The 24,348-nt window shown below is 36.9% G+C and overlaps 1 protein-coding gene and 1 pseudogene across 2 annotated transcripts; one reads left to right on the top strand and one right to left on the bottom strand.

Moving 5' to 3' along the window:
* Positions 1-5,429: 5,429 nt before the first annotated feature.
* CUNH11orf54 (chromosome unknown C11orf54 homolog) lies at positions 5,430-20,432 on the top strand. Of its 2 annotated transcripts, XM_037152060.2 has the most exons (9): positions 5,433-5,561; positions 6,151-6,278; positions 7,899-7,997; positions 13,990-14,063; positions 14,240-14,341; positions 15,776-15,952; positions 17,050-17,199; positions 18,220-18,336; positions 19,262-20,432. In XM_037152060.2, exons 2-9 carry the CDS (start codon positions 6,224-6,226, stop codon positions 19,433-19,435), a joined length of 948 nt encoding a protein of 315 aa, XP_037007955.1. In that variant the 5' UTR covers positions 5,433-5,561; positions 6,151-6,223; the 3' UTR covers positions 19,436-20,432. The 2 variants fall into 2 exon arrangements, with proteins under 2 accessions (XP_037007957.1, XP_037007955.1); XM_037152062.2 differs by lacking the exon at positions 15,776-15,952 and having other exon boundaries at positions 5,430-5,561.
* Positions 8,732-10,248, bottom strand: LOC119054218 (UPF0711 protein C18orf21 homolog; annotated as a pseudogene).
* Positions 20,433-24,348: the final 3,916 nt, after the last annotated feature.

Below are 24,348 nucleotides of genomic sequence, written 5' to 3' on the forward strand. Positions count from 1 at the left end.
AGATAAATTATTTTTCTCCGTTTTTTCCTCTTAGTTCCCTGAACAGTTACTCACGATTAAGATAAGACAGTTTAAACTAGCTTAGTTTTGGTGATGCTTCTTCACCAAAGTTGTTACAAAATTGAATAAACTGGTTTGATTTGTCCATTTCCAGACCTCTTGCGTCATCTTATAAACCACTACACCTGTCTACTCTTAGTTTAGAGTTAGCAACATCTCGGGATTGGAGAGACCTGGAAGGTAATCTGGTCTCTTCACTCAATTTTGCTCCAATTGTTGAACCCAGGCAGAAAAATTCTAACCCTGTAGGCATTTCCAGTCTATGAAATATTGTGAGCTCCGGGACAGATATCACATGTCTCATCCACTGCCATATTTAGCAGCAGGCCCAGTCATGTACTTTGGGAGGCTTAATACAACATGAAAGTGCAGGGTCCCTGGTTCAAAAATCGGGAAAAATACCATTAAAGGTACTAAAATATAAGTGATCTCCTTTCTTCTGTAATCCCTGTTGACTTGTCATGGTGTTTTAATTAATAACATTAATTTGCTATTAACTATTGATAGCATTGTTGATCATGCTATTAAATATTATGCTATTATTAGTATTAATTTGCTATTCACTCAAAGACAATTTTTAAATTTAAACTACCAGCATGAATTGTACTACTCTTTATATTGTGCAATACCAGTTTTAAATGCACACATAACATTTAACTCATACAGAATCATTGAAATTTCACAATTTGTATTTCATAACTGATACAACTGTTCTTACTAGAACAATGGAAAATGCACAAAACTAACTCAGCTGTATTTATTTTACTTCCTGATGTACACTGCACCAACACTGTGGAATCTGGGGACTTTGAGTCTCACTAAACCCCCATGGATCATGGGTCCACATTAAAAAAAAAAAACAGAATTTTATGTTTAGCTTTATGGAAATAGGGTTAGTTAAGAATGGTGGTGGGCCTGCACAGTGCACCTCCTCTCATTCCATGCATACTCCATTGCCCTGTCAGTCTTAAACAAAAGTTCAAATATAAGTTTAAGAATTTCAAGAGGACAGCAGAGCATTAAATCAAGTACCATTCTGAGCATACAGCTTGGTGTAACTACACTAGTTGTGTTGACAGGAGAAAACTGGTTCTTCTTGCTGATGCAGGTAAAGAATTACAGATCATCGAATCTATTAGCGTTTAATCAGTTTATGAGTGACTCGTTTTCTTGGAAGAGAACAGGACTAGGTAGAATGGGGTGGGGGTGGAGGGGTGAAAGGCAAAGTTTCAGGGCAAAGCAGGGCGGCAAAAGTAAGAGCAGCTGAAGACCAGGATGGCAAGCCCTAGGTTGGCCAGAAGTCCAGTGGCCTAGGAGCCAAGAGTGCAAGAGCACCCTGATCCCCCAAGAGAGAGAGAGGGCACGTCCTTTGTTCTCAGGACTTATATAGGTGGCCGGGATAGGAGAGAAAAAGTTACATATTGATTAACGGGTAAAAGTGCTGCCAGCTTTCCTGGGGGAACGTGACTACTCAAACGTAGGTATATGTGGGAGTCTGTTAGCCTGAATCCTTATCTTACTCCAGACTCCATTTGTTCATCTTGTAAAACAAATATGTGACAGGATGCACTTAATTAAAATTTGGGCAGTTACCCAAAGTTATTTATGGGCTCTTTCTGTAAGCATTAGGAACTCCTTCATAAAACAGGTAGTGACCAGAGGTAGACAGTTAACCAAAATTGTTTTACGGGCTGCTTCTTTGGGCACGGGGGACCTTCTCCTGCATTCCAGGCCCTGGGATGAAAGTAGTTTCAAGGCTTCCTTTTCCAGATAGTGGAAATACTACATAGAGTTTCATGGACTTCTCTTCTTTCTTACTAACGGTGTTTCTTGTGATGTTGGAGCATCTGGCAGTATTATCAGACCAGGCTCAGGACTGCTGAGTTAGTGTGTGAGACATATCTCCTTCCTCCTCTCTGCCTCGGTTTACTATTTAATCTACCTACTTGGTAAAAGGCATTTCCTAGCAACCAGGATGCTAGACGCTGGCCAGTAATAGCAATGCAGCCTCAGAGTTCTTCAACCTATGCTGTCTCCTGCCTCATTTGCACACACATGAAGCCAGTCCTGTCCCAGAGCCTTGGATCTGGCACATTGTAAATATTCAATAAATAAGTAAGGCTGAATTGGTGTTCATCGTTTATCAGGTACTTGGAAGGGTTAGAGAAAAAAAGAAACGGCAGAAAAGAGTCACTTTTGCTAAGTCCTGTCACCAAATCAAAATTTAGTAACTAACCTAAATTGCAGTTTCAGTCTCCCCGGGGGTGGAATTTTAAAACAATCCTTTTAAAATATCCTGATCAAAACTAGTGAGGTAACCTACTTAATAAAATCCCTGCTAGTCCTTCTCACCCAAAAGAAGCAGTCCTGGCCTGAAAATAATCCTTTTTGTTCTTTTGCTAATAACTTATCTGCCACACCCTCCTGACTATAAAAACTTTCCATTTTGTATAACTCCTGGGAGTGAGAGCGGCTTTCTACTTACTGGATGGGATGCTACCTGATTCATGGATCTCTTAGTAAAGCCAATTCAGTCCTCAAATGTACTCAGTTGAATTTTGTTCTTTCATGGGAGATGAATATGAGAAACACATCCTGTCTTCAAAGAGATCACAGTCTAGGCAGGAGAAACAAAGCAAACAGGTGATCGCAGGTGTACTCTCAATGTTCTAAGATCACACTATACAAATTCTTCCTTACTGTGAGGTCAAATGTGTTATTCCTTCACTGGCTAACTTGCATATAAGTTCTAGCTTTACAATGTGTCAGATTTGGCTTGATTTCTGTTTCTGCCACTTACAATAGCTGTGCAGTGTCAAGTAAATAATGTATTCTCTCTAGCTGATTTCCTCTTCAGAAATGAGAACACCATGGTTGTAAGAGTTTCTGAGACAATGTCTCTAAAGTGCCTAACATAGTGTCTGGTACATAAGATGTAGTTAATAAATAGTTCATGAATAATTTGGCCCAGGTGAGGTAGCTCAGTTGGTTAGAGCATCATCCTAGCATGCCAAGGTTGTGGGTTTGATCCCCTCCCTGGTCAGGGCACATACAAGAATCAACCAATGAATGGAAAAAATAAGTGCAACAACAAATCAGTGTTTCTCTCTCTTCCTCTCAAAAAAAAAAAAGTTACCAGCTTGGTTGCCATAGTTTGTTCACCCCTTTAGGGGTCGTTTCTGCAGTTCCATTTATCCATCTGTCTCCTGTTTCTATTTCCACCTCTAGTCCCTACTTCTGGGCCACTGGCTCTCAGCAATGGAATCTGAAAGGTGAATGTCATGCTCCTCCGTGTGGCCTGAAGCTGTCCTCCCGAAGATACTCTGAGTTTGCATTAGAACCTGTTCAGTCCCTTTCTCTCATCACTCCAACTCCAACCTCCCCCCTTCCACTCACACTTAGATACACACTACCGCACTGCCTTCCAGGCTCTGGCTTGACCAAAGGTCCGCATTGCTAAACCAATTTTGCAGGCTATAGCCCCCCAGCGTTGGACTTTGTTTCTATTTTGATGAGAAAGAAAATGTAAAAAACTGACTTTCTTTTAGAGATAGTGAAGGGTATAAAATTAGGATATATTTGTATTTAAATGAGTAGAAATACCTAGAGTGCTGCTTTTTTTATCCTCATTACAAGTAACATGGTATTCATTGAGCAGATTTTGACATGTTCTTAGTTAGTACTTGCTAGTTTATGATAAAGAAAATATGTTAAGATGTTAATACTTGGTCCTGGCTGGTGTGGCTCAGTGGATTGAGCACCAGACTGTGAAGCAAAGGGTCACTGGTTCAATTCCCAGTCAGGGCGCATGCCTGGGTTGCAGGCCAGGTTCCCAGTAGGGGGCACTTGAGAGGGAACTACACATTGATATTTCTTTCCCTCTCTTTCTTCTTCCTTTCTTCTTTCTCTAAAAATAAATAAATAAAATCTGCCAGGGTCCAGCCTCGGCAGGTCTCAGGGTCCTCGAAGGATGGACGGTGCAGGCGACAAATGAAGAGTCAGACACCTGATTGGATGCCGGAGAACAGCCAACCTCTGAGGGTCTGGCCAAACTCTCTGAGTTTGATTTAGCTTTATTTTTATAGAGCTTGTTACATATCATTAAAGAAACAGGTGTATGGCATGATCAGTTAAGCAGAAAAAATTAAGACAAGGTAATTAGGGAAAACACAGGAAATCCCATAGACTCAGTCATGTTACAAAAAGGTAGTTTTGACCAGGAGAGCCATCAGACAATTAGAAATAGCTGTATCTACAGAGTTTCAAATGTCTCATTGATGAATAGATGTTAATTAAAGTTCTTAGAGTTTGGCATGGGTCAAAAGGGTATGCTAGACTGGACAGTGGTTATAGGAAATTCATTACAAGGCCTTGGTGGTGTCTAACTTAACTATCTATCTTTCTGTCTAGCATGTTTCTTTGTGTGCTATGGACTTGACTCCTTGGTAATTGTTTCTTCATGCTTAGTTGGTAATAACTAACCAGCTTCTCCTGTTTCTTTGACTGTCTAATTCTAATTAATATATATTCCTGTCCAAGGTAAAGGAGGGGCCATTACTCATCAACTTTTAGACATTTAGGGGCTATTTCATTAGGGGGAACTTTGTTCTCTGGCCAAGAAATCATTTTGTACAACTTCATTGGAATTACGTGATGTGGACCATTGGGCCTGAAACACAGGTGTCTAAAAATCCCACCACCTACTAATTGCAAAAACAAACATGGAAGGAGAAATAGACAGGAAGTCCAGCCACAGTTGCCTCTGCTGTGCAGATGCATCTCATCCATCCCAACTGTGTCAAGGGACGGGGGTGCTGGTCGTCTCCCAACAAAAATATTTTTTAAAAAAAGATGTTAACACTTGGAAAATCTAAGTGAAGAGTATACTAGATTTATTTTTGTATATATTTTCTGCCCATCTGAAATTATTTCTAAAGAAAAAGTTAAAATGTCTAATTCCTGAACAATGATAAATTATTCAATTAAAAATATTAGATAATTGAAGTATAATTATACAGGACTTTGGAGACCAGATTATGAATGTTAATTAAAGGATAATAAATTTTGGTATCTGATAAAGTACCAAAGTAAATGTCGTTTTAAGTGTATGCAATAACATGTTTGTGGGGGCTGTGTAGGTTGACATTACCATTGAAACTAAAAGCCCAGTTTCTAAGAAACCCGTGACTTGGGAGAAGTTAAAAAAAAAAAAAACCTTGTTTGAAAGAATTTTTCCATTGATGTGGAAGGGCCACCTTTCACTTACTACATAAGTATGTACCACAAACTCTTCAGATTAATGAGGTTTCCCATTAACTGTTTGAAGGGCAGCTGCACTAGTGCTCTTAGACACCCTCAGAGTTCCGCCTTTGTGCCTTGCTACAACTGGCCTACAGTAAGATTCCCTGCCCACCTTAAGACTTTTGTCTGGGTTTTTTTCTTTTGCCTTCATTTTATTTATCTCCCTCTGCTTGCACACTTCATCGACTGGAACGATTGAGGTAAGATACTAACTTCTGTGTATATATGCCTACTTATTATAAAATATGCTTAGTATATATTTTAAACTATCAAATTATAATTGGTTAGGTTTTTAGAATAATTGAACATTAAAGTTGTTTACTAAGAAAGTACAGTTTATTTGTAAATGAAAGTCATATGAATTTCAAAAGCCAGTCCCTAAGACTTGTTTAATTTTTAACCTAAATGTCAAACATAGAAAACACAATGACCTATTGTAAAAGTACTTGAGTGTTCTGTACTGTTATCTACAGTTATTTAATCATTTCTTCATAAACCTTGATGACTATTTGCTTCAGGAGCTACATTTTTTAACATAACGATTAGAAAACTCCATGTTCAGTCATTCAATGTATGACTAAAGAGAATGAACCATGTGCCCTCTTGCTTTGCCAATTCCTCTTGTCTATTTTAAATATCAATTATTTAAAGTATCAGTATTAAAAGGTTATTTGGGCATTTTCTCATTGGGAATATTGAATACTAGAAGCTGTGGCTGCCTTTTTGTGCGAACAGAAACCTAATGCCCTTTTGCCCCCCCCTTATATAACTGGACTCTTTATATTCCAGAGCAGCAGCTGCTTGTGCTCAGTGCACTGTGAACTCCTGTGACAATTAGCCTCACAGGTAAAGAAGAAAGAAAATGGCCTGTGCTGAATACTCTTTTTATGTGCCAAGTCTAGAGGAACTCGTTGGAGGTAAATACAATAGTAACTTTGTTTTTAACATTATTTTAAGGGAAAAAATACAAATATTCTAAGATATGATTTATGCGATAGTACATTCAATACAGAATTCGTTCCCTTTTCTGGTATCTGTTCTGTACTGTTTTTATTGAGTCCAAAATTCTGCCTAAAAAAAATTAACTCAATTTGAAGAGCCTTGATAACAATTTTATAAAATGAAAATACATGTAGTAATCCAAGATCTAGAGGTGTGTGCTGCCCAAAGAATTACCCAATTTTGTTTTTACTTTTTACCAATTATGATAGTCTTTATATATATAACCTACTGCAGTGTATTAATCAAGTTCCCAGTATACTGCTATACCTCACTCCGTATGACAGACTGCCAGTGAACTTAATTTGCTTCCTGTCTGCATATATTTTTATGTATTTCACCTTGTTCAAACAAAAATTTAAGGCAGCTTCACAAAATTAATTAGGAGGGGAGATAGACAATTTGGGGGGAAAAAGAAAATTAGGAATATAAAGTGAAGACAGGAATAACACTAATCCAAAACTGTATAGCCTCTCAGAATGATAACATTTGTTTGACAGCCTTTGGGTTCTACTCTGATGGTAACTCTAAAACCTACCTGTATTTCTGAAACTCTGTTTGTCCTGGTAGCTCTTTTGTCCCCTTGAGAAGGTCGAAATCAAGAAGTGTACTCAAGCTCTCTTGGTTGTTGCTCTCCTCTTAGACCTTCCTATTTTTTTCCTAAATTGAATGGCAGCTGGTAAACAATTTGTGTTGCTAGAACTCTTTGCCTGTATTTCTTTTCTATAGCCTTTCTGTCTTCCATGATGTTACAGCTAAGGATTTAAAATGACTTCTTGTTTTTTGAGAGTCCCATTCTACAGGACATAGTAATGGCTGACACTACGATTAGAGAAATTTTTATAAGAACTTTTCATCCTTAAAAGTATATTGCTTTTAGATTTATAACTTGGAGACATCTATGTTTTCTTTTTTACTTTTTTATTGAATCAGAATATGTCAGTAGTAAAGTACACTAATCTTAAGTGCAGAGCTTGATGAATTTTAACTTGTTTACACCCATGTCACTACCATCAAGATGAAAATATAAAATATTTCCAGCATTCCGGAAGGCTCCTTCATGTTCTTTCCCTGGCACTGTTCTGACTTCTGTCACCTTAGATTAGTTGCCCGTTTTTGAAATACAGATAAGTGCAATCATATAGTATATAATACTCTTGTGTCCCACTTCTTTTGCTCAATGGTAAGCTTTGAAGAGTTATTGCATGTAATTGCTTACTTTCTATCACTTTCTTACATTTCAATAGGTCTAGAATTCTCTTCCAAAAAGAAAGGTAGTTCTCATCTGAGTGCAGTGTTTCTCCTCAGTATTTATAATCACTATGATTTATACTGGTATTTATGTATCTTAGTTTACATAATATCTTGTGATTAATTGTGTCTAATGTCGAGTTACATAAACATTTATTAGTAAGGCCATTTCTCCCTTTTTTAAGTACAAAAGTTTAAGTTGGAAGTGTGGCACAAAAAAGTTGAGGAAAGATTTGATATGTGGTGACAAATTTTAATCTAATGTTAGGTAATTGTTTTCCTATTAGTTCTGCAGAAGGGGTTAAAGGATAACTTCGCTGATGTCCAGGTCTCTGTAGTTGATTGCCCTGATTTGACTAAGGAACCATTTACCTTTCCTGTAAAAGGTAAGCAGTTTTTGCAATTATGGTAGCTTTTTTTCAATCCTGTTCTTTTTCTGAAACCAGAATTATTTAAAAATATATACAAATAAAGGATACTGTCCCAACTTTTACACCAAATTCTGCTCAATTTCTGTGCTCATTGGTTTCTTATATTGGTCAGATTTCATTTTGTACCCTTGTGGAAAAATGTGTTTTATGTACTTTTATAATTCTCAAAGATTATATAAAACAAATTCAGTAAGCTATAATCCTTGATGTTATTATTATTTATTTTTTCAGGAGTAATGTTCAAATTTTACTAATGTACAATTATGCAGACAATTGTAGGAAAACAAGAACACACATACTTGATCATTTTTCCAGATTAGCATTATGGACACCTAGAAAGGAGTACATCCTCTCGTACAGGTCTGATGTCCCTTATGAAAGGAAATGACAAATAATGAAAGCATAATTAAGGGAGAAGAAAACAGTATAACCACTCAATGTCCATATGTATCTTTACTACTTGCAAGGACTTTTCATCTATTTTTGATTCTCAGAACCACCCTGTGAAGTAGGCAGGTTTTATTCATTTTAATGAGGTATTTTCTCCATAAACATTGGAGAATACCAAGAAAAGTTTGCTTTTGGACCCTAGTTTTCATGTATTTAAAGAAAAAGTAAGTTTTTAAAAAGATGTTTTTCTGAACAACTTTAGTTTCAAAAATTGCATTAAATGTTTCCTAGTCCATCCTTTAGAAAGAAGATAAGAAATTTCTGAAGTCCTCCTTTGAATTGTTCTGGGATTCACTCTAAGCAACGTTTTTAGTTGAGAGAAGTGTTTGTTTTGTTCACATTTTTTGAGGAGCAGTTGGGTGTCGACTGTCCAGAAGTAGGTGTTCTGAAAATAAATGCTGGGCTCTTGCCTTTGGAACCAGACACACTATGATTTAAGTTCGCAGAACTGAGAGTCTTTCTGGTGTCTTCGGGCTGAGTTTACTCATGGGAGCGGTAGGATTGCTCTTCAGTGCTGACAGAAAGCTTCTACTTTTACCGTCATGTTTAACTGTTTTGTTGCACACTTTTACAAGTAATCAACAATATATTTTTGGAGTTTTTGTACTTTTCCAAAATTTTGGCTTCTTTAAACTGAATTTTTTTTTTAAGATTTTTAAATTTATTTTTAGACAGGGGAAGAGAGGGAGGAACATCTATGTGTGGTTGCCTCTTGCACGCCCCCTACTGGGGACCTGGACTACAACCCAGGCATGTGCCCTAGACTGAGAATCCAACCAGAGATCCTTTGGTTCACAGGCTGATGCTCAATCTACTGCGCCACACCAGCCCTGGCTGAATGTATAATTTATTGCTTCTCTATTAATTAGTTTCTGTACCCTGGGTGTCAGTTTGGGCTTGGGTTTAAGGAGCACTAAGAGAATAATCCAGAACTAGCAACTGGAATCAATACAGATACGTTCCTTCAAAAGTGCTTTTAGCAAAAGAGATAGCAGGCCTGGCCAGGCAGCTGCCCTGAGTTTCCCTGCATAAGCATCAAGGTATTGCTTCTGCCTCATTGCCACCACTGTCTCCACTTCAACAGTTTGCCAAGTGATCAGCCAGCCAGTGTTTAAAGTGAGAATAATCACTTAAGTATTAATTATTATTAAAGGGAAATTAATATTGGTTGAGTAAATATAAATTGTCAGAGAATATGATGAAAAACTATATTTGATGACTTTTTATTTATTTATTTATTTATTTTTAAAGATTTTATTTATTTATCTTTAGAGGGGAAGGGAAGGAGAGAGGGAGAGAAACATCAATGTATGGTTGCCTTTTGTGCGTCCCCTGCTGGGAAGTGGCCTGCAGGGAACCGGCGTGCAACCCAGGCATGTGCCCTGACTGGAATCACGGGAATCAACCGTGATTGTCTGGTTCACAGGCCCGTGCTCAATCCACTAAGCTACACCAGCCAGGGCTATTTGATGACTTTTTATAACACTGCAAGGAAGTACTAGTCCCCAGTTTATAGATGTGGAAACTGAAGCTCAGGAAGGCTAAGTAAGCTCATTATGGATCATAAGCAAGATTCAAATGTGGGTTTACTTCTAAAATCCAACCTTCTCCCACTACACCCTACTGTGATGAGAAATTTGAAGATAAATACTAATTAATACACACTCACTTTAAGTATGCAGTTGACATCTTTGTTAAAAAGTGGTTTTACATGCAAGTTCTGAATAGTTCTTTCTCTGCCACACTCAGATTTCATTACCTGAATAGTAAGCTAATTAATGTATCTGGGCTTCACTGTGTGTATGGGTGGGTAAAATGTTCTTTTGGGGGTCTTTCCATTTTAAACAGTCTTTGATTTTTTTAATTTTTATTTTATTGATTATGCCATTACAGTTGTTCTATTCCCTTCCTTCATTCCCCTCCACCCTGCACCTCCCTAACCCTACCATCCCCCCTCTTTAGTTTATGACCATGTGTCTCAAGTTCTTTACATTCTATATTTTCCATACTATTCTTGCCCTCCCCCTATCTATTTTCTACCTACCGTCTATGCTACTTATTTTCTGTACCTTCTTCCCCATTCTCCTCCCACTCCCCTGTTGCTAACCCTCCATGAGATCTTCATTTCTATGGTTCTGCTCCTGATCTAGCTGTCCTTTTAGCTTGTTTTTGTTTTAGATGTGGTTGTTAATAGCTGTGAGTTTGTTGTCCTTTCACTGTTCATCTTTTTTATCTTCTTTTTCTTAGAGAAGTCCCTTTAACATTTCATATAATAAGGGCTTGGTGATGATGAACTCCTTGAATTTGATCTTATCTGAGAAGCACTTTATCTGTCCTTCCATTCTAAATGAAAGTTTTGCTGGATAGAGCAATCTTGGTTGTAGGTCTTTGGATTTCATGACTTAGAATACCTCTTTCCAGCCCCTTCTTGCCTGTAAGGTCTCTTTTGAGAAATCAGCTGACAGTCTGATGGGCACTCCTTTGTAGGTGACTGTCCCCTTAGCTCTTGCTGCTTCTAGGATTCTCTCCTTCATTTTAATCTTGGCTAATGTAATTATGATGTGCCTTGGTGTGTTCCTTCTTGGGTCCAACTTCTTTGGGACTCTCTGAGCTTCCTGGATTTCCTGGAAGTCTATTGCCTTTGCCAAGTTGGGGAAATTCTCCTTAATTATTTGTTCAAATAAGTTTTCCACTGGTGGCTGTTCCTTTCCCCCTTCTGGTACCCCTATAATTCGGATGTTGGAGCGTTTAAAGATGTCCTGGAGGGTCCTAAGACTCTCCTCGTTTTTTTGAATTCTTGTTTCTTCATATTTTCCTGTTTGGTCATTTTTTCCTTCCTTCTGGTTCACTCCCTTGATTTGAGTCCCAGTTTCCTTTTCATCACTATTGGTTTCCTGTGCAATTCCCTTCATTTCAATTAGTTTAGCCTTCATATGTTCCTCTAATTTGTGACTAAAATCAACCAGTTCTGTTAGCATCCTGATCACCAGTGTTTTGAACTGTGCATCTGAAAGTTTTGCTATTTCTTCGTCACTTAGATTTATGGGCTCTGGGGCTTTGAGATCTTCTTGAGCCATTTTTGGTCTGTTTGCGCTGATTAAGTATGAGGAGCAGAGCCTTAGGGGAAGGGCGGGGCCTCCAGGGTGGGGTCGCTGGGTTGTGACACTGTCTGTGGGAAGGGGGTCAGACCTGGAAATGGCAGCCCTCTCTGCCGCCTCCCTTTGCTTGGACCCGCTGGGTCCCATCTCACTGCCCACTCCCACGTGGGTCTATCTGCACAGGAATGTGCCACCACAGTCAACCCGCCACCCTGCGGGATCCGCAGGCTGCTCACTGGGTCGTGCTCACTAGATTGCTCACTGGGTCCACCCTTTGCAACCCCACACCTAGGATCCACGCACCTGAGTCTGTCTGACTGAGTTTTCCTGTGCAACCTCACTCTGCCAGCTGCTGCCTTCGCCCTTCTTACCGGTCAGGCTAAAGCATTCGTTGTTATCAGACTTCCGAAAAGTTAAATATTTTGTGTTCTGGCTGTGTTTTCTGTTGCTAATATTTTGTTGTCTCTAAACTTGGTTGTGTGAGAAAGCACGGCGTCTCCACCTATCCCTCCATCTTGGCAGAAGTCTTAAACAGACTTTGATTTTAAGTAGACCTATAAATTCTAGAAGTTTTGTGTGCTAGATGACACACATTTTCTTCCAGATGGTAATTTATCTTCATACCTTGAAAGCATTTAGTATAATATTCTTTTATAGCCATGTTTCTTCCACTTATAAGAATAATACACTCTTCTCCAATAAAAATAAATAAATTTTAAAAAATAAATAAAAATCAGAAAACATGGAGGGTACAAGGAAAAAGAAAAAATGTTTAATCTTAATGCTTCATCTAGAGGGTTATACTTTGAAAAAGAGTTTTCTGATCAGTAACTTGTGAGTCTTAAAATTACAATACTGAGGAAGCCAGATACGTATGTATGACCTTTTATAAACATAGACAGGCACTTTCTGCATGAATTGTTCTTATTCAAGTCTCCAGTGACCATAGTATGTTTACTAGTAGTATTTGATCTCCACATATTTCATACTGTTTGCCTATTGTTACATGACATTCTCTCTCCCCTTGGTTCTCTTCTCTCCTTTGTTCTTTTGACTCTTCTTCCTGGGTGCCTTTCCTACCTTCCTGATGTTGTTTCTTCCTCATTTTTTCCTGATTCCTATCTCTTTCCAGCAGGCTCTTAAATTTGGATGTTTTTCAGAACTCTTTCCTTAGCCTCCTCTTATTCTGTATTGTCTCTCTGGCTTTTCCATCTATTCCTGTGTTTTTAATTACTGTTCAGATACAACTTTGAATTCTGTACATCTCACCTAGATCTCTTTTTTCTTAGCTGTAGATCAGTACTTCCAGCTGTTTACAGGACATCTCCACCTCTGTATGCTAAGGACCACCTGAGGTCAGCATGTCTAAAATTTAATTCATTTTTCACCATAGTTGCTTATTCTTTTTTTTGTTCTTTTCTTAATGCCCTCTTCTCTAACTTTACAGGTCACCATTTTTTGCTCTTTTCTTTTCCCTGGACTACTAAAATAGTCCTCTAGTGCTTTCTCTAAACTTCAGCATTACTGTTACTTACAATAAAGAGTCTAATCCATGAGTAATTTCTGCTGATCCCATGGAAAATATTTACAAAATCCCTAAAACAATTGTGTACATCTACCTTCTGTATAGCTGGAGAAACAGCAGTTCTATCTACTGTGTAATGTTGTTAGTATGAAACCGACAGGACTACTTTTTCTCAGACAAAAGGTAGTTTATTTCACTCTACATTTTAAAAAAATACCTCCTCCCAAATTGTGTCTGACTGTACCTGTGATGTTAAATAAAAATGTAAGTAGAACATTCCTAGCATCTGAAGTCTACCTGTAATTACTTGTCATTTTTGTAAACAACCTTAGGAAAAAACAATTTTTTTAAAAATATTTTATTTATCTATTTATTTTTAATTAATTTATTTTTTAGAGAGGGGAGAGGAAAGAGAGAGGGAGGGAAACATCAATGCATGGTTGCCCCTTGCATGCCCCCAACTGGGGACCTGGCCTGCAATGTAGGCATGTGCCCTCACTGGAAATTGAACCGGTGACTCTTTGACAACCCAGAGTTTTAAAGGAATAAGTAATTATAGACTAGAAATTAAATTCTAGAAACCTCATCCATCCCAAGCTTTTCCCCATTTCTAGCCCTTGCCCTATAATCAACTTTGTACTACCTTTGTGCTACCTACTACATCAAGTCATGCTTGGTTATGGCAATATGAGAGTCACGGGTAGTTAGAATAGGTCATGGGTCATGGCCATATGCATCTTCTGACCCCTATTATTTGTAAAACTATGACAATGGAGTTATCTCTCTTAATAAATTAAACTAGAGTGGTCTGGCATTTTATAGTACTTAATGTTAAGTGTTTACTTATGTTTAAGACTTTTTTTTTTTTTTTTAGGCATCTGTGGGAAAACTAGAATTGTGGAATTAGGAGGTGTGCCTTACTTACTGCCTCTTGTAAATAAAAAAAAAGTAAGTGTACTTTTACTCTTCACATTCACATGTAGATTATAGAATTTGGGTCAATTCCTTATTGTTAGATGCTCATTGGCCAATGTGGTGAGGAGGTGTTGATGGACTCAGTGATAAAAGGAAACGGGAATTTGTGTAAGTTATGATTTAAATAATACTGTTTTCCTCTTACATAGGTTTATGATCTAAATAAGGTTGCGAAAGAAATCAAGCTTCCTGGAGCTTTTATTCTCGGAGCAGGGGCAGGCCCATTTCAGACTCTTGGGTTCAATTCTGAGGTCAGCATATATATAATTACTTTATCTTATTGATTAGACATTTGATTTGTTTTTTTTTCTTTTTACTTCCCTATCAGAAATATTACTTTCTGAATGAATTGTAAGTGGTTGATGCCATATCATTCTACAAATTTGCTACTCTTTGATACAGACGTGGAGTACAGCACATGCTCCAGTTGGTGCAGCTGTAATGGAGCACTAACGTCTAATTTCAGGTTTTCTTGGGGTATACGCACTGTTTTAGATGAGCCCGAGGTCCTACTGTGGCCTGCTGTGCATCTGGATTGTAACGCATTTTCATCCTTATACATCAGAGGATTCCTAGCTGCTCCACCTGTGTTTGCTTTTGGAACTAGAGCAGCTTTCAATTAGAAAATGAATGGAATATTTAATGACCTAGCCAACGCCTCCCCCGTTCCTTTCAGAACAAATAGTAGGAACCTGCCGCATAGTATGATTATTTACAAAAGGGATAGTATGATTATTTACAAAAGGGATAGTATGATTATCTATTACTGTGAATGTCACTAAATTTCCAGCATAAAAATACTGCTGTTTCTTCACATTTCATAAATAGAAGAGTGAACGATCTCTTCAGTCTGTCCATTCTCTCACAACCTTTACAGAGGTGACAACTGGTCAGTAATCAGACAAGTCCTTTTTCTTTTAATAGTCCTGCAAGATTTTTTAAATACTCACCTGAGGATATATTTATTGATTTTAGAGAGAGAGGAAGGGAGAGAAAGAGAAACAATGATGGGAGAAAATAACATTGATCAGCTGTGGGGATTGAGCCTGCAACATCAGGCATGTGCCCTGAGCAGGGGTTGGACCCTCAGTCTCTGGTATACCGGATGACACTCCAACCCAATGCGCACCCTGGCCAGGGCTGATCATACAAGTTCTTTTGGAAAATCACATAATTTGCCCAGTGTTCAAGAAAGAAAAAATTTTAATTAGGCATTTTAAATAAAGCAAATATTATAATGTAAGAGGAATGCTATAAGAAATACTGTAAATACTTCATAAAATTTTTTATGTTTTTAAGACAATTTGATTTATTGATTTTAGAGAGAGGGAAGAAAGGGGAAAGAGAGAGAAATATTGATTTGTCGTTTCATTTATTTATTCATTGATTGGTTGATTCTTTTGTGTGCCCTGACTGGGGATCAAACTTCAACCTTAGTATATCGGGATGATGCTCTAACCAACTGAGATGCCTGGCCAGGGCTCATCAGTTTTTTTGGTATTTGTAAATCTTTAACATTTTGTTTTGCATCTAAGATTAAGTAGTTCATATTTCATGTTTTATTATTAGGTCTTGAAACAAAATGTCTTCAAGTATAGGATAAAATTCTGTCACATTTTTCGAGATCCTGTTTCGAGAGACTTACTGGGATTGACTAATTTTACCTTATTTACTTTTCTTTTCAGTTTATGCCAATTATTCAAACAGAAAGTGAACACAAACCTCCTGTGAATGGTAGTTACTTTGCCTGCATTAATCCTGAAGATGGAGGGTGCCTGTTAGAGAAATACAGTGAGAAATATCATGATTTCGGGTGTGCATTACTGGCTAATCTTTTTGCCAGTGAGGGCCAACCTGGAAAGGTGATTTTGTTTATAAAAACACAATGTTCTTAAAAAAAAATCTTAGCTAAAAATTTGAACTTCTATTGCCATAAATATGGTTTTCTAAAGAAAATCCAAAGTGCCTAAGTCAAAGCTATTTAAATAACCCAGATGTGAAAAATTCAGAGTACTACAGGTAGAATGAAACTTTCATTTAAGACTGAGGTTAAGAATAATACTCAGTAAACAATACTCTTTTTCTAAGGAACTAAAAGGTAACAGGATATTCGTATGGGAGTGAGTCAAATAGATGAACCACATAGCTGATAATAGAGAACGTCAACCTGTAATTAGTATAAATGCAATCTGTTCATTCCTGACTGGTCAGACATTGAATTAGATAGACATGATGGTAGCAAAAAAAACTGTAGCAAGAAGGAGATAAGGAAAATTAATGCCTCACTTCAGATTTACTTACTGTTAGTACACAAAGGATGATTTAAGTTTTAGTAGTTGTGAGAACTCTTAGATTTTATAAATACAGATAGCTAAGTAAGCTACTTTGAGAAATGAGGTAATAAAGTAAAAATACCTAGTAAAGTGAAGGTAAACTAAGTCCAGAATTTTAAAGGAGTGAGAAAACTTAATCATTTTCTCCTCCCCTGCAATTAAATAATACAGTTATGGAAGATTCAGAAAGTACTATAGGCAGAGTGAAGTCTCATTCTGAGGTTACATAAACCTCAAACTGAGGTTATGTAATATAACTGAGGTTTTATGAAAGGGTATGTAAGCAATACCCTTTCAGCCAGGAAATTCTCAGCCTTTGACCATCTCGACATTAATGGTAATATCTAGAGTTCACTGTGAAGTATAGCTATAATGCTTTCTCGATCCAAAAAAGCATGAATAAGACATTATTAGAGTAAATGATCTATAACATATATAAAATATATACTACTAATGAAGAGTTACAGAGGATTGAGATACCTCAGCTTATATGTGGGTGCTGTAAGCAAACAAGTGAATATTTGCTTAATGGCATTAGACTGTATAATGTTTGACTTTGGTGGTTATTTATTTATATAAAATTTTACACCTTAGAACAATGGTATGCATACCTGTGTCCTCTCTAGGTCATTGAGGTGAAAGCCAAAAGAAGAACTGGGAAACTTAACTTTGTAACTTGTATGAGGCAGACTCTTGAAAAGCATTACGGAGACAAGCCTGTAGGGATGGGAGGTACTTTCATCATTCAGAAGGGAAAAGTGAAGATTCATATTATGGTAAGGGCCTGTGGGGGAATGAATACATGCAAGTGTAAAAGTGATTACAACTTAATTTCTCATTTATTTTGTCAGTAAAGCCATCAGAAAATGTATTGTTTTAAGTTTTTTATCCTGTTCATTTTAAATGGCATGCCACCTGATCCTGAAAAGAACACATTTGTGAAACTATTTAATTACTTTTCCAAATTGTTTTCCAAATTATCTAACTCTAGATAGAGATACGTCTATTGTTAATACCAAATGATTATAGGATTGTACGATCATTATGGAAAACAGTATGAAGTATCCTCAAAAAATTCAAATAAATGAAACTACCATATGACCCAGCAATTCTGTTTCTGGATATAGATATATGTAAAATCTCCAAAGGAAATTAAATCAGTATCTGAAAAAAGATAACTGCCCTCATACGTTCACTGCAGCATTATTCACAATAGCCAAGTTAGGAAAACAACAAGGAAAAAAATCCTGCCATTTGCAATAATGTGGATGAGCTTGTAGGACATTGTACTAAGTGAAATAAGCTAGACACAGAAAGACAAATATTGCATGATAGTGCTACACGGAGAATCTAAAAAAGTCTAAGCTAGAGAAACAGAGTGGGCTGGTGGTTGCCAGGGGATCGGGAGTGGCGGTGGGGGATGGGGAGAGGTTGGTCAGAGGGTACAACCTTTCGGTTACAAGAGGAGTGACTTCTAGAAAACTAATGTATATCACGGTAAATGTAGTTAATAGTAATAAAGTATTGTGTTCTATAGAATGACTTATGAGAGTAGGATGAGGATGTACTCACAGGAAAAGTGAAAGGCTATGACAAAGATATAGTAATAGACTGATTCCTTCATTTATTCATTCATACATTGATTGGTGATCCTTTTGAAAACTAAAGTGTATAACTTCTTTTGATGCTGAAAATCATCAGTAGAATGCATAACAAGGCTTAAAGTTTTTAATATAAAATTTTAATTCTCAATAATATTCAGTATGTTTACCTGTTTAATGATCTTCTTACTGCAGCCTCCAGAATTTTCTTCCTGCCCATTGAAGTCTGATGAAGAGGTGAACAAATGGTTGCATTTTTACGAGATGAAGGCTCCATTAATTTGTCTACCAGTTTTTGTCTCCAAAGACCCGGTAAGTCTATGTCTGTCTTTTATATGCAGTATACCACAATGGTGATGCTTGGTTTTTAGGATTATTGTTGGGGTTTTTTTTAGAATTATACACTTTTTGTGTTATTCAACAATTAGGATAGGCTCTAGAATTATCTTGAAACAACCCTGAGTTAGGCAGAGCAGATTTTACCTTTGAGAAAATAAAGTCACAAGCATTTAAAATAATACCCAAAGTCATGTTACAAAATAGTAGAATCACAACAGGATTCATTTTATTTGCTGTTCATTATATCCGAATACTATACGCTAGGAAAAATATTATCATATAGTCCAATTCAAAGCAAATATCTACCAAAATACTGGCTATCAATATTTTTTGATCCAATGATTTCATGTCTAAGAATTTATCCTTAAATATTTGCATAAGTGTGTAAAATGATTAGTTAAAAGGTTATTCGTGACAGAATTGCTATAATAACCAAGCAATTGGAAATAATCTAAATATCAGTTGGAAAAGCAGTATGTACATACAATGAAATACCACACAGGTAAAAAGAATAAGGAAACCCTCTTATAATCTGATATACAGGGATCTCAAAGCTATATTGTTAAATGAAGAAAAATAATATTCAGCACAGTGTGTACAGAGTGCTACCATTTAAGTGAAAAAATTAAAAGTATATATTTCTGGAAGGATATGAAAGAAACTGCTTACATTAGTTACCTGCAAAAAAAGGAAATGAGTAGTAAGGGCAAGAAATGGAAAGATGTATTTCACTGAATATATCCTTTTGCATCCTTTGAACTTTGAATCATATGAATGTATTACCTACTTAAATAATAAGATAAAAACCACCATAACATAAATTTAAAAGGCCCCCGTCCCCTCTGAATATATTCTGTCCGAAACAACTTGAATATTAACAGCTCATCTCTCATCCCAGGGGTTTGACCTGAGGTTGGAGCACACTCACTGTTTCAGTCATCATGGAGAAGGTGGACACTACCACTATGACACGACCCCAGAGACCGTGGAATATCTTGGCTACTTCTTACCTGCAGAGTTTCTCTATCGCATTGATCAACCAGAAGAGACCCATTCAGTTGGGCGAGATTAAACCAACTGCCGCTAATTTAGAAAAAGAAATGATTACGTTAATTAATTGATTAACTCATTGATTGATACAAATATAAAATCTAATAGAAATGATGTCGCAACTTAAACTATCATTTCAGCCTTTGAAATGAAAGGTATGTTGATATTACACTATGTCATGTCATGGATCTGTCTGAAAAGGCTTGTTGGGAACAAAGATACATAAAGGACCTGTTCTTCATTATTCTTTTATTCTAAAAACCAGTGTTATATTTATACTGTAAACATAAATATGACCTGGAATCATGTGATTGGTTATTTTTACATAATTTACATTGTTTAAATTATTAAAGCTTTCAAATTAGTATCAAAACTGCTAATTAGATATTAGAAAAATCAGCGTTGGGAACTTTTGATAGTTGTTGAATCTTTGTATTGAATTTTAAAAATCCATTTTAGAAGTCAGAGTGCACTTTTTTATCGAATAAGGTGGTCAGAGGGAGAAACTTTACCCCTGTGGTGAAGTTCAACCCCACTCAGAGTTCCCCAATTGCCTTTCACAAGCATTAGCAACTAGATGGTCAGCCATGATGCCTCGTCTGTTTGGGTTGCCAACCAGAAGCAGTTTGTGCCTTGTTGGTTACTTGTAAGAAGGGAAAAGAAACAGTATCAAAATATACTTTGAAGTAAGTATCTTTTAACTTAAGTTTAGGCTATTGCTAAATATGACCACTATCCTTCGAGAAATATAAAATTATAATCTGATTATAATGGTTGAAATTTTCCTCAGTGTTCTTTTATAATCATTAGTCAGAAATTATCTGTAACTTACTAATGCCAACAGTGTGGAGACTTAGGAGCGTTCAATACTAAACACATAATAAACCTTAAAAAATATTTTTGATTGTCTTCTTTGGATACTAGTTATAACATGTCCTTTGAGTGTAAATTCCTAAATATTATTTTTAAATAAGCACTAGTTTGTAGCAAAAATGAATAAAAATAACATATTCATGATATGATTTTGTGTTTCTTTTTCATATTTTACCTCTAGACCAAAATAGTATTCATTCATTCAACCAACAGGTATTAAATAGCTACCCTGCCCTCTGGAACATGAGCAATCACTGCTATAGCACTAGCGCCTTCAACAGTGCCTGCCCAAAGCAGACATTCAATAAATATTGGTTTAATGAATGAATGGATGGGTGGATAACTATGCTAGATACTTCGCTAGATGCTGGCATTTATTATTTAATCACATATACTAGAGAATACAAATAATAAGCAACTGTATCATACGTCAGGTGGTAGTAAGTGCTATGAAGAAAAATACAGCTTTGGATGGACTGTCAAGGTGGATGCTGTTTTGTTGTGGGCATCCTACACTGAAACAGAAATGAATATCCACCCCATCCCAAATTTGGTTCAGATGCTGAGAATAATGAAGTCTCACCCTCACTGTCTCACACACATACGCGGCTTGAAAGGGCTTATTGTTCGCATAATGAGGCTTTCTGGGGAGCAGGACAGCTCCCCAGCAAGTTCAAAAATGGCTTAAGAGAACAGGGAAAGGAGACTGGCTTGGGGTGTCTTATGGTGGTTAGAGGGGAGGCCCAGAGTGATGGTTCTGCATGCAGTCTGAATTTCTCACAGGTGTCCGAGGCAAGAGTATCCACGCTTTCTTATCAGCCTGCCCAAATGTGGAGCAGAAGGGGTAAGGCTTAATAGCTGTCAGCAGTCAAACATCAAAAATGGAATCAGACCTTATATTACACATTTTACAAAGGGAGTTCAGGGGAAACCTCTGATAAACAGACATTTGAGCAAAGACCTGAAAGAAATGAGAGAATGAGACATGAAATTATTTTGCAAAATATCTTCTGTCAGATTCAAAGCACTGTAGGCAGAAGAGAACTTGCTACATTCAAGAAACAGCAAGGAGGCTACCATGAACCCAGTAAGATTCTGTGGGGAAAACAAAATACACACCCTCATGGGGTGGAGCAAAAGCAGGTTGACAGCTGTTTATGTGGAAAATAGTGTGAGAACTGGAAACCTACTTTTACTCCACCCCCTTACAGTGTCACAAAATATGTTAATGACATATTCACTTTAAAATTAGGAATGTGACAAGGATGCTCAGTATCTGTAGGGGACTGGTTTGTCTTGGCCTGTCGAATGTGACTCAGCTCTGTAAAGAAAACCTACAGAAGCGAAGTGGTGGGCAGGAGCCAGACCTTCAAACCGAGTTTTCCCGTGGGAATCAGGCCTAGAAAATACTTACAGATTGTTAGGCTTATTCTTGCTAAAACTCCCTCACCCTGGTCTAAAGCAACAAATGTGTATTGTCTATCTTCAAGATAATTTCCAAAGTCTGTGTGAGCTCTCCCAGGGACAGAGCCAATCAGTCCATCGCCATCCCCCTCTGCATGTTATTTCCTTGATTGTACCTAGAATGTAGACAATAATGTTCTATGTGATAGACAATAAATATTTCTTTGATGTAAGCCCAAGGAAAACAATAAAAGCCTGTCTAGGTGAGGGTCGGAGCACTCCCCTCTTGAGAGAGTGGCTGAGGCACCATAGGCGCTCTCCCCTTGAGAGAGTAGTCGTGCCTGTTCCCCTTTTCTTCACAGGATTGTTGTCGCCTGTGCACTGATTCTCATCATCAGCCACAACAAGCGGACTCTGCTGGCCAGCGTCCATGACAAGTATCATTAATCAAGAAAAAAAGGACAGAAAGAAAGGCTAGGTGTAATTAATGAGAAGGAAGAAAAAAAAAGCTTTTTTACAGAAAACATGATTGACCTCTTAGAAAACCAAAGAGCATCTATAGTGAAATTAATAAACTGAGTTCAAAAAAGTTCCCTAAATGTAAAATAAATATATAATGGGATGTATTTTTCCATACTAACAAGAAGCAAAAATGTAAATGTTGAAAAAGATATCAACAGTACATAGCAATATTTTTATTTAATAAAAATTATATATATAACCTTTATGGACAAAATTATAAAACTGTTGAAAAGAAGAGCCAAAAATAGTTATAACTAGGCAGATGAAATATCATAAAAGTATCAACTCTTAACACTATGAATTCAACTCAGTGCCAGTCTAATCCCAGTAGGGCCTGTCACAGAATCTCACCAGTTGATTCTAAAATATATGAGACAGCCATAAAGGTCCAAGATAAGCAAAGATAATTCTCAAGACAACCAGGCCAGGGAGATTTGATATATAGATCTCAAAATGTATAAACTTATAAGACAATGTGATTTTGGCACAATGATGGACTATCAAATCAATGGAACAGGAAACCAAAGCCAGAAGCAGATCCTCGCATATGCAGATACTTGATTTTTTTGACAGGTGGCATTGCAGATCAATGAAGAAAGGAAAATATATTCAAATACTGCTTTCGGAACCAGTTATTAATATGAAAAAATAAAATTGGATTGGACTCAATACTAGATGAATTAAAGACAAATGCATAGGTTATAATTTTTAAGTTTTAGAAGAGAGTAAAAGAGAATATCTTTATGACTTATGGGTATAGGAGGACTTCGTAAAGAAAATAAGGCACAAACTATTAGAGAAAAGATAGATAAATCTGATCTGACAACATTAAAATGTAAAACGTTTGTCAAAGTGTTTTGACAAAACGGAAGAAAGAAGACCACAGTCTGGAAAGTATGTTTTCAAAACATATCTGGTGCAATGAAGCTTGTATTCAGGAGGCATTAAAAACATCTCCAGATCCATCAGGAAAAGACAAACCCCCAACAGAAAAAATAGGCAGACATTATGAACTGGCATTTGGGAGAAAAGGAAAAACCAGTGGCCAGTGTTAAATATTAAGATTTTTATTTCTTATTAGTGGATTAAATAATTTAGACAAATTATCTCACTAAAGACCATTTTAAAAGCTGGAAAAATATAAAAATAGCTCCTTGAAGCTACTAAAGAGCTTACAAAGTAGTGGAGGACTAGTAGGCCGACCAGGACCTGGGGGAGAACAGAAGCTCAGTGCAGGGGAGCCAGCCCCCAGGACCCACTGGTGCTTCACGCTTCCCACGCATGATTGCTGTTTTAAACCTGTGAGTTTTGGGGTGTTCTCTTTCACAATAGTAGGTGATTGATTTAAAAAGAAACACATGGAAGTTATAAGTCATGCTTACTTTTAGGAGGCGGGAGGGAAAAGTGAAGAGGACAAAGGAGCTTTAACTGTATCGATAATGCTTTATTCCCTAAGGTAGGGACACACAAATATTTGTTGTTACCTTCTTTTTAACTCTAATACAAAGGGAAGGACATAGTACCATGAATCTCCTTTTTTTAAAAAGTATGTCCTTTTGTACATAATTTTTCACATTTTTAGGATATCCTTAAAGTTTGTACTAAAGAATTATGATTTAGTCATTTAATGCCCAATTATTTTTAAATTAAATTAAATATTTCTCATTTGTTCTTTTGACTTTGTTAGAATTCTTTGCTGAAATACTGACATCCAATTCCTAGATATAATAGCATTTTTTCCTAAGGAGTTATCCATTGTATGTTCGGTGACTTCCATTTAGGATAATGGTGGGTAAGGATGCCCTATTTGCCTTTGGGAAGGATGGGAAAATGTTAATGACAAAATACTAGGTGATGTTTTTCTATGAAATGTATTGGAGTATCTATGTATTAAGACTGAATCATGCTATACCAATTTCTTTGTGTTAAACACTAGTGAATTCCTATGAGGCACATTATTAATGAAATGACAAGCTTATTTTTCGAGTGCCCACAGTGGTGCAGTGATAAAAAATCAAAGTGTAGTAAAGGATTAAGAGGTTTTGACTCTGAAAAAAGTTGTATTAACAGGCAGCAGATGCTGCATTCAGTGATGGAGAAAAGTGAAGGTAGCACCAACTGCAGAGTGGGCCAAGA

This window comes from Artibeus jamaicensis, unplaced genomic scaffold (genome assembly GCF_021234435.1).
Source record: "Artibeus jamaicensis isolate MK-2021 breed Jamaican fruit bat unplaced genomic scaffold, CSHL_Jam_final contig_581, whole genome shotgun sequence".
NCBI lineage: Eukaryota > Metazoa > Chordata > Mammalia > Chiroptera > Phyllostomidae > Artibeus > Artibeus jamaicensis.